This window comes from Pseudomassariella vexata, assembly GCF_002105095.1.
Source record: "Pseudomassariella vexata strain CBS 129021 chromosome Unknown BCR38scaffold_3, whole genome shotgun sequence".
Taxonomy (NCBI): Eukaryota; Fungi; Ascomycota; class Sordariomycetes; order Amphisphaeriales; family Pseudomassariaceae; genus Pseudomassariella; species Pseudomassariella vexata.
Window position 1 is genome coordinate 204,978 of NW_024467958.1, and position 10,133 is coordinate 215,110.

Below are 10,133 nucleotides of genomic sequence, written 5' to 3' on the forward strand. Positions count from 1 at the left end.
CGTAGTGCTTGACGGTCGACTGGCTAGGATGCTCGTAATCCTAAACTGCACCAATCTCCCTATTATCGCTAGGTAGGCGAAGTCAACAAGGTGGGCAGCGCGCCATAAGGGTTGACTAAACCCCCTTGTGTGTCAGCTGCAGGATTCGAACCCGCGACTCGTCACCGACCCAAGTGGGTGAGGCTGAAATCGGGACTTATCTACCAGCGAAGTGACCAACTACACCAGCCGACCGACGCATATATTTTACCTTGAGAATATATAAGATCACTCTATCGGAACTAACACACTCTTCGGCCAAACAGTGTGCTGTGTCAAGGTACTGAAATACGTCAACAGTTATTCGGGTTGAAGTGACGTGTTAGACGGCCTGTGTGATCACTTTGCAATAATTTAGCTTTGAAGGTTCATGTTTACAGTCTGTTTAACCATAGGTCGCCCCCAGCAGGGATTCATACAGCAAGAAGTCACTCGTTCTTCTATTTCTAATAGCGTATTGCCTCGACATCCTGCTCCTCGGCCGTAAGTTTCACGATTAGGAAGTCTCTGCCCTTCGTCGGTCGGGCCCTTGTGAAGCTCCAGACGGTCATATTATTCCCTTAATAGAAGCGGAGATGGAATTAAATCAGCAGCCTTCACAGCTGCAAATTCGGATAATTATACCACACTAGTATCAAGATCGATTATTGATTTAGAACAACGGGCATCAAGGTCCTGCGAAATTTTCTGTGGCACTTTTTTAAGGGTAACTCAACTCTCCAATTCCATACTGGGTAAGCCGAAATTCAGTTCGTGGATATATGCCCCGAGGGTGAACAGCCAGCTCCACTGTGTCCTCCGGTCGGGGTAAGTCACCAATCCTCAACGAAGAAGGAATATGGACTCGTAATTGTCTCCGCACTCCACAGAAACCCCTCGTCCTATGCCAAGTATTGCCAATTATTATGGCATATCATGTAAAGCTTCCACCAGACTTCATCGCTTCCTGTCCATGTTAAAAGTCTCAAAATGACAGTTTAGTTTCAATACTACACAGCTTCATCACACATACGATTCCAATCAGCATGGAAACGTTCCGGTCTCCTTTCTCCGTGTCTGGCAGGACAGCCATTGTCACAGGTGCCGGATCAGGTATGCTTGCTTGACAGCGAAATTCCAAGTTTGAAGACTAACTAAGCCCAGGCATCAATCTTGCCTTTGCAAAACTGTTACTCAGTCGTAACTGCAATGTCGTGCTTGTAGACCTGTCACTTCGACCTGAAGCTCAAGCCGTCATTGATAGCTACAGCGACCACGGGAAGACGCCGCGAGCGATCTTCGTCAAGACAGACGTGAGCTCCTGGCCAGCGTTGGGTCATATGTTCGATGCTACCATAGCCGATTTTGGCACATTTGATATCGTCTGCCCTGGAGCTGGCGTATACGAGCCGGATTGGTCCAGCTTTTGGCAGTAAGTCGATGTTTCTGTTCTCACAGAATCTGGCCGCTTTCACCCCAAAATCCCGCAAATGAACCTGCCCATTTTGATCATCACTGACATAACATTTCACAGCCCTCCCGGCTCACCCGGAAGCAAGGACGCCCTTGACGCAGGCCACTACGCCCTCCTCGACATCAACCTAACCCACCCCATTCGCGCAACCCAGCTTGCTATATCGCACTGGCTGCATCCCAAAACAGCTCAGGCCAAAGTATCCCCCAGCAACCCAAAACGCGTTATCCACATCTCCTCCATAGCCGCCCAAGTCCCCAACCTTAACGCCCCTCTCTATGGGGCGTCCAAATCCGCCATCTCAGGCCTGGTCCGATGTCTCGCCCCTCTTGAGGAATCAGACGGGATTCGCGTCAACGCCGTTGCCCCTGGGCTGATTAAAACCCCGTTGTGGACGGATAACCCCGATAAGCTACGGTACGTGGATCAGCAGCGGGATGCGTGGGCCACGCCTGAGGAAGTGGCGGAGGCGATGTTGAGGTGTGTGGAGGAGGTGGAGTTGGTAGGGGGCACAGTGTTAGAGGTTGGACATGAGCATACGAGGCGTGTGTTGGTTACGGGTGATCCCGGGCCAGATGAGAATCCGGGGAAGGGATTGGTCGCGCATAAGGCGCATGAGGGCAGGGAAGTTGTAAAAGCGTTACTAGGGAACAACAATGTTTGGGGTCCACGGTGAATGTCTGGTAGATACTCTTCAGTTAGCCGATTTTTAATTAGGTTGGTACCGGTAATATGAAAGTGTGGTATGGAAATCAAAAGGTACGAGCTGCCTCGAGTTACAGGGAGCTTGGCGGCAGTCGCAAGAGGAACACAGTTTCGTGAAGATCTGCAGGACATAAGCATGTGATCCAGTGGCACGTCTGGCAATTATTGTATATAGCAGATATCATTGGTCGGAGAACAAGTTTGAATTTGGAAGATTCGGTACGGTGGTAGTGCCATTGGGCCCACCAGAAGCATATTTGGAATGAGATGGACAATGGTTCTGGCTTATAAGTATTCACCTCTCCGCCGTCTGATATTGTAATCTTCTGTGTAAGTGCCGAGTTTCAATATGCGATCTCGAGATGTGGGACCTCCTTTGGTACAATGAGGGGCCCTCACTACCTAAACTTAAGATTTATCCCATCTTTATTCCAGGCCGCTTGGATACAAATTCATGGCTTCCCTGGATAGCTAAACGAGGATATAAAAACTAGAGAGCGAGCCAACTTTCTGTTGGGGAAGATGGTGTATATGGTACATGTCTCGTTCTCGTCAGCCACCGGTCAATGTTATGCAGACGTGAATCTCGGGCTAGAGGAGGGTCTACATCCACTAGTATTCAATTGACTATGTCCTCATTAGAGAAAGAGGAGAGACGACGAGGTTGCGAAGTAGGCAGGGACTCCACCCCAACTCCAATAATCGTGACGTGTTAACATGTAGATTATCTGTGGAGGGCTGCCGAAAAAGGCAAGAAACTCGCTGGCTCACTACGAAAAGCTCTGCTAATAAATTGTCCGGGTCTTTAGTCATCTCAAATGTGAGTAAGCATGTCACATTTGTCGGAGAAAATGTCTCATCAATTACACCCGCATAGGTGACAGACAGGAGCCTTGCGCCACTTGTGTCAAAAGGGGTCAAACCTGCGTCGGTGGTACGAAGGTCCGCTTCCGCTACGCCTATAATCCAGGGTGAGTGTTGTTCATGTAATCATACTGCACCGCCGCACAATCTTCTGTAAATATCTGAAGAACCAAGTAGACTTGATGGGAACCATCATAACTTCCCTTCCGGTCAGAAATGGTGCAAAACGATGAATAAGCGGATCAGATATGTGGATGAGACTGAAGACCTAGCCGCCTTGTACGAGACGGGGGTTGACTCCGATGAGAATACACCACCCGAAACCGGTATTTCAGCGCCGACTTCACGGATCATTCCTCAGCTAAGGACATCATCGTCGTGGGCAGATCGGGAGACTCGGTCAGGGACGTCCACTAGCTCAGCCCCTTGCTCAACGGTTCAGCCGGCTGTGCATTCCGCAATCCGGGTTGCGGAAGATGTTTCGAACGTATACGCCGCGAAGACAAGCTCACTACATACTCCAAGTTCGACTTCGGTACCTGTAGCAGAGAGTTTGTTCATTCGCCCAAACGAACTACCACTTCACTCCGAAGACGCTCATCATCTTGAACTCCTGCACTTCTTCGCACAACGAATTGCCCCGGCCTTTGATTTTGGGAACCAGCAAAAAAGCTTCACCCGGGCCATTTTTAAGCAGGCTACGCGATGCCCGGCTCTGTCCAACGCTATCCTGGCTGTGTCGGCAAAAGGGTTTCACCCGATGGTAAGTACGCGGCCAGTCGACGAGGGAGTGTTTTTTCGTCATGAGTGCTTGCGATGCCTGACAACTGTCTCGGTCGGTTGTTCTCCCGGGGTAAACGAGGATGTTTCAGCTGTTGCGGTCTTGGTTCAATTCTTTGATCAGATCCAAGGTATGGATACCATTTCAGGTATTTCTTTTTCCGTGTTTGTCATATCATCGTTGCACGCCAATGGCCGACTATATGTTTATTATCATATGGTTTTTTTATTTTCCTTGTTGGGGTTCATCGTGTGATCCCATAGGATCTTAAGCTCTGCACGCATTAGCTAAAGAATGTGATGTGTTCAGCCCCGATCCAGGACCACTGCGCGCTACCTCGATCTCTCAGCAAATGCTTCGAAGTATGCAAGGATTGCTCGCCGCCATTTAACGAACTACGAGAAGCCGTCTTCATGATTGATCTGCGACAAAAACTCTACCTCGCCGTCATGCATCGAAAGCCTACAAACTCGGAAAAGGACCAATGTATCATCGACAAGTCGCTGACAACGGCTGATGACAAAGTGTGGACGCAGAGGATTATTTGGCATTTCGAAGAAGTAATACAATACTGTTTCGGGTACAACCAAACTTTTGCGGAGTACGAAAAGCTAGTGGAGTATGCTCATGCTTGGGAGAGACGCAAACCAGACAGCTTCGACCCGATCTTCATCCGTGGCAGGAATGGCGAAAACCCGTTTCCAGAGGTTATACTTTTGAGCGAGCCGGTGGTTCTTGGATTGCAGTACTACTTTCTCACCCACTTACTCTTGACAGCTTACGATCCCAGCGTTCCCCGGCTGGTCCAGGGGGGCCAGCGAGCCCCTTTCCGCTCGGTGGATGTGAGTCATCACCATGGCCTTGGTAGCACCCTTGGGGTCTCTAAAACATCTGTGCTTTATCAGAAAATAGTTAGGAATGATGTGAGGATGGTTTGTGGGATTGCCGAGTCGATCGATCGGATGAACCCTTCACACATGTATGTGCTCATATTTCCCCTGATTTCCCTTGTCGTAGCTTGGAAGAGACTTTTGCTGACCTACTGCAGAGCCGCATGCATGGCAATCGCCTTGGCTGGAGACCGCTTCACTGATCATGGAGATCAAGAGTCCCTGCTCGATATCCTCGTTGGGACGGAGAGAGAGTACAGGTGGTCTACTTCACAGGCGTGAGTCACTTATCAGAAGCTGCACCGTCGTCACTTGATTTGACTAAGCGACTTGCAGACAGAAAACCTTGAAAAATGCGTGGGGGGAGTTTCCTGACCGCCGCCGGTTCCATGAATAAAGAGGGACTTGTATATCTGTAAATATTTCGTGCTCACAAGCATGGGACACCTAGAGGTTCTCAATTGGGCCTACAGGCTAAAATTAAAATAGATTTTATTAGCCAGTAGACCACTCGGTGATTAACTTGTGAAAGGTATATTTCGTGCGCCACCCGATTTGCCTCTCTATATCTTCAAAGCCAGCGTTTCCAGTCGTTCTACGAGATCTAAAAGCAATTATCCACAAGTATTCCAACCGCCGGTCTGTGAACAGGGCATTTGATAGTCGCGTGGTGACGTACACGTCTGTATTATGAGTGATGCTGTAAACTTTGCGTTGAACATGGCGGAGTTGCTGATGGTCTACTAAGTTGTAGAATTTAGTACAGGAAAAATCAAAATGGGTTGGGGGGCTTCTAACTGACATCTGCCATGCATCTCCTTTGGAGATTATCGAACTTAGCTTCTGTAGGTGAGGGTGCAAGATGGCGAATGACATGTGAACGAGGTAGTAATGCTGATAATCCACAACTACAAACTTCGCGTTTCATTACTAGCTCACTTGCGTCTTTTCTTGTCGTGTATCATTTGGGATATATTCAGTAGGAACAACTCACTTTGTGCACGGGCTACCAACACGTTCAGCAATCCCAATCTCTTCTCGCCGCCGTACTGGCGGATCAACCCACATGAGCCTGAGGCTCCATAGTTTCGACCTGTGCCACGATTCAGCGTTCAAATTAATACGTTCTCCCCCGTTCATATCAAAATAGCCGCCAGGCTGGAAAGCATAGGACAAGACATAGGCACAAAGAAACAGAGCTCTCTTGACGACGAACACGTCAGCATCCTTGTTAACGAACGATGGCGAGTTCTTGTAGCTTCACAAATTGCACAAACAGGGATTACGACTCGGTCAGCGAGACAAGTATATCTTGGCGGAGGACGAGCCAGCTTGTTGCCTCCCCTTGTCCATGAAGTCCAGCACTGAATCAAGGAGCCTCGAGAGGCCGACGAGGTTCGTGACCTTGTCTTCTTTATCATAGCTGTTTGTTGTAGTCGAAATCAAAATCGATGCCAGTCCTGCCATCCTCTCGTAGTTACGCAGGATCGCGATGGTAGCGAGAAAGTTTTCGTTCCATGACTCAACGTGGCTTTTTGATTGCCAAATCAGGAGCCGCAGCGCCTGGCTGTGATAACCGACAGGGTCGAGATCCTTTTTTTCTTCTGTCCGCGAGACTAGATTCAGTTGTCGGAAGGAGTACGCGAGGAGTGAGAGATGAAGCGCTCACAGTGCTACTTCGATCCCGAAACAGCTTTGTCTTTCATATACATCTACCTACCCATCAATGTTACTCTGATTGACTCACAAGAATAGGAGCGGGGAGACGCTTTATGTATCCATGAAGAAGTACCACGCATGCAGTGGATAAAGCAATGTGCTCCTTGCCGGCTTTGTAACGGCATCATAGGAGGGATTGGCGAGATGTCGTTGTCTGCCGTTGTAAGAGTCGATGATAGAGGTTTACTAGGATCGTTTTAACAAGCAGCTACAGCCAACTTGGTTGGACACGTACTAGTCCAGTATTCTTCTATATTCGACCAAAAGTAAAGAGAACGGAACTGTTTGCTAACACCAGACAGGCTACGATAACGGCGTCATCTCGGCCGTCCTCATCAACCTGCACGAGGATCTGAGCCACAACCGTCCCACCAAGGAGCAGGAGCTCATCATGTCAATCGGGTCCGACGGAATCCTCGTCGGTGTCATTATGGCGGGTCTATTGGCGGACAATCGTGGACGCAAATTCGGGATCTACGCCGGTTGCTTCATGTTCCTCATCGGCTCCAGACTTCAAGCGGCCGCCTTCTCCGTCGCTCAGATGACCGTGGGACGGTTCGTCATGGGGCTGGGAGATGAATCGGCGGCTATGATTATTGTGAGCAAGCACTGTATCGGGATGAAGTCAAGGGTCTTCCCTTGGAGGAGGGAAGGTCGTGTTTGCAAAAGGGTTTGGGGTTAAGGTTGCGGAAGGCATGCAGAGGGAGGCTAGGCCCCGGTGGCGACTGCTGGACAGCGTGTACCAGAGTAAGTACCTTCAGGTTTAGTTGGTCTGAGAATGTAATTTTACATATATATTTCAATATTTCCCTTGCATTAGTCAGTACTATACCTCGTCGCTTGGTAGACAGCTCTCACGATGCGGACCCAGATCCACCCGAGTGCACCGCCAAGCCCGGCATGTGAAGCGGCCGGCTTCGGCGTCGTCGGCCACCATTACCGCGAGAAGTGGGCCTGCATCTTCCCGGCTTTGCATCCAGCAATAGACCAATGCCTCGCTGTTGGTTGATTGGGGTCATAATATGCATGATAAGGTTCCGCGACCCTCCCAACATTCTTTGCTGACCGCTGCGTGGCGGAATGCGCTGGTTGGTTAGGAGTTGCTGTATCTTCGCACGATGGATATCAATGGAAAATATTTATTTGCACGTCAGGAAATTGCGTCTTGTAAAATCCTCGCCGTGTGAAACCCTCGTCGTGTGATTTACTAGATGCAAAGATGACTGCAGTTCCGAAGGCCCAACTCAGCAGTGGCTGGCTGATCGCTCTGATCACTCTGGTTGATGCGAGTAAGTATTGACTGCTGACTATCTTTGGGAGGGCAACACCAAGCTACTAATATCATTAACTTTAGTGTCTGCCATATGGTTCGGATACTGTCAGGTAAACCTCTACCCCTATTGTCCAGATTAACCAGCTGGGAGACTGAAGATATGTGTAGGGGGTATTCGCCGGTGTCCTCGTCTCCGAAGATTTTCAGCATCTGTTCCCCCAAACGAACGACGCAAACGTCTCTGGAATCGTCACGAGCTGTTTCTTGGTACTAGTCCCCACCTCCCTTCCTTATATTCACCCAATACATGAAGGAAAGATCCCTAACACATCCCAGCTCGGTGCCTTCTTCGGCGCTATCCTCGCCTTCATTTCCGGCGACCACCTCGGCCGCAAAAAGACCATCCTCCTAGGTCACACCCTCAATCTCCTAGGTGCAACCCTTCAATTCCTCTCCTGGAGCCTCCCCCAAATGATTGTAGGCCGCGTCCTCAACGGCTTCGGCATGGGCATCACCTCCACCATGAGCCCTGTTTACCTCGCCGAGTGCGCGCGCTCGCACCTGCGCGGTCGCCTGCTCATCATCGGGGCCTCTTCCAATGTGTCTGCGTTCTGTCTGGCGAATTGGATCAGCTACGGATTGTATTTTCAGAGGGGACCCCTGCAGTGGCGGTTTCCGCTCGCTTTTCAGCTCGTGTTTCCGTGCGCTATATTCCCTGTTTTGGCGTTTGTGCCCGAATCGCCTCGGTGGCTTCTGCTTGTTCATCGGGGGGAGGAGGCGATGCGGGTTATTGCTAGGCTGGCGGGTACGGCCGTTGAGGATCCATTGGTCACGGCGGAGTATCGATCTATTAAGTCGACTATTCGGCTTGAACGTGAGAGTCGGGTTCCGGTCATGGATGTTCTGCGTCATCGGGATAAGACACAGAACTTTCGAAGGCTGTTACTTTCTTGTGGGAGTCAACTAATGCAACAATTTAGTGGGATCAATGCGTTAGGTACGAAGATATTCAAGTCTTGATTCGGAAACACTGACGAGTTTCCTAGGCTTCTATCTGCCTACTTTGCTTCACGAGAGTGTGGGCTTTAATCTTCAGATGAGTCGGCTACTTACCGCAGTGAGTGGCACACTGTACCTGGGCGCCGCATTCTGCGGACTGTTTCTTATTGACCGCGTTGGACGGCGCAAGTACGTCTTAACTTTGCGTATTTGGGGTTACGAGACTGACGATAGTATAGGTTGATGTTGTTTGGGTCTTTGACTACCGCTTCGTGTCATCTCATTGCTGCATTGTGTCTCAAAGCCGGCGAGGATGACCCATCGAAGGAGAAAATGGTGAGTATAGCGGCCAAGTACCAAATTACCCAGGCATGTTGTTGACAATCACCAGATGGCCAATGTTGCAGTAGCAATGTTCATTCTCTACCACGTCTTTTTCGGGCCAACTTGGGGTGGTGTTCCATGGGCCTACTCGGCTGAGATCAATTCCCTCGGCTGGCGCACTCGTGGTGCTGCTGCCGCCACGGCCACCAACTGGATTATGGGATTTGTGGTAGTACAGGTAAGCACCTTCGTATTGGTAGCCAATCCGATGGAAAGGAGGCTATCTCGGCACGTGCCTCGGCTTTCCACTATTTCGACACGTACAGTTCACTGACATGACGCATTGTCACAGTTTACCAAGATTGGAGTCAACAATCTGCGCTGGGCCTTCTATCTGAGTAGGTGGTACTCTAACCCCAAGACCAAGTACTAAGCTTACTGGACTAGTCTTCGCCGTGATCTGCTACAGCTATTTCCCCATAGTATACTGCTTCTATCCAGAAACATCTCAACGAAAACTTGAGGACATGGATGAAATCTTCATTCACAATCCTTCTTGGTTCGTCGGCGGCAGGCACGAACTAACACAGCGGAGTAGGCCAGAAGCTTTTATCCATGCGGAGGCGGCGCGCATCGCACGTGGAGAAACGCCGCCACCAGTGGAGCAAGTCTAAGGGACGGAACCCATATGGAAAGTTTGGGTTCGAAGACACCAGGATAATGCTACTAAGCGAGATACGTGGGTATTTCGGTCATCTCTGAAGCATTGCCCGACGGCGTTGACAAGCGGCGCAGTCGGAATTATGAGGTCATATACAAGATTAAATGTACAATTTTCTTACACGAGCAAGACGCTTAAAAAGTGCGGGCGTAAATCTCATGGGATAATTTTATTAGATGACATTGAATGTCTAGATTTTTCCCACACAGAAGACAACGTGGATAGACTAGACTGCTACATTACATACGTATACAGAAGACAACCAGCCAAAGCAGTATCTACCCCCAAGTTGAGCTAATTAAATAGCTGAACATACTTGGTGGAATCACCTCTTCCCTCCGCGAGATCACGGCCTAATTCCCACC

The 10,133-nt window shown here is 49.6% G+C and overlaps 4 protein-coding genes across 4 annotated transcripts; all 4 read left to right on the plus strand.

The window, feature by feature from the left end:
* The first annotated feature begins 743 nt into the window (after positions 1 to 743).
* On the plus strand, positions 744 to 2,461 carry BCR38DRAFT_521334 (uncharacterized protein). The gene is made up of 3 exons (XM_040865186.1): positions 744 to 1,131; positions 1,183 to 1,450; positions 1,553 to 2,461. Exons 1-3 carry the CDS (start codon positions 1,065 to 1,067, stop codon positions 2,166 to 2,168), a joined length of 951 nt encoding a protein of 316 aa, XP_040718515.1. The 5' UTR covers positions 744 to 1,064; the 3' UTR covers positions 2,169 to 2,461.
* A 1,198-nt stretch (positions 2,462 to 3,659) lies between these two features.
* Positions 3,660 to 5,014, plus strand: BCR38DRAFT_296206 (uncharacterized protein; the record flags this gene model as incomplete). The annotated part of the gene is made up of 4 exons (XM_040854500.1): positions 3,660 to 3,972; positions 4,152 to 4,688; positions 4,755 to 4,821; positions 4,891 to 5,014. Coding segments are annotated over 4 exons (1,041 nt in total), but the record flags the coding sequence as incomplete, so codon positions are not given.
* Positions 5,015 to 6,595: 1,581 nt separating this feature from the next.
* BCR38DRAFT_481714 (uncharacterized protein) lies at positions 6,596 to 7,460 on the plus strand (the record flags this gene model as incomplete). Its single annotated transcript, XM_040863404.1, has 3 exons — positions 6,596 to 6,632; positions 6,754 to 7,049; positions 7,323 to 7,460. 3 exons carry the CDS (start codon positions 6,596 to 6,598, stop codon positions 7,458 to 7,460), a joined length of 471 nt encoding a protein of 156 aa, XP_040718517.1.
* Positions 7,461 to 7,670: 210 nt separating this feature from the next.
* Positions 7,671 to 9,721, plus strand: BCR38DRAFT_335908 (putative sugar transporter; the record flags this gene model as incomplete). The annotated part of the gene is made up of 9 exons (XM_040855418.1): positions 7,671 to 7,740; positions 7,806 to 7,834; positions 7,893 to 7,991; positions 8,061 to 8,721; positions 8,771 to 8,912; positions 8,963 to 9,059; positions 9,115 to 9,285; positions 9,400 to 9,445; positions 9,495 to 9,721. 9 exons carry the CDS (start codon positions 7,671 to 7,673, stop codon positions 9,719 to 9,721), a joined length of 1,542 nt encoding a protein of 513 aa, XP_040718518.1.
* Positions 9,722 to 10,133: the final 412 nt, after the last annotated feature.

Excerpts from the sequence above, each read along its gene's own strand:
- BCR38DRAFT_521334 (XM_040865186.1), top strand. The coding sequence starts at position 1,065 with ATGGAAACGTTCCGGTCTCCTTTCTCCGTGTCTGGCAGGACAGCCATT. Across the intron at positions 1,132-1,182 it reads TGTCACAGGTGCCGGATCAG|GCATCAATCTTGCCTTTGCA; the intron begins GTATGCTTGCTT and ends AACTAAGCCCAG. Across the intron at positions 1,451-1,552 it reads GATTGGTCCAGCTTTTGGCA|CCCTCCCGGCTCACCCGGAA; the intron begins GTAAGTCGATGT and ends AACATTTCACAG.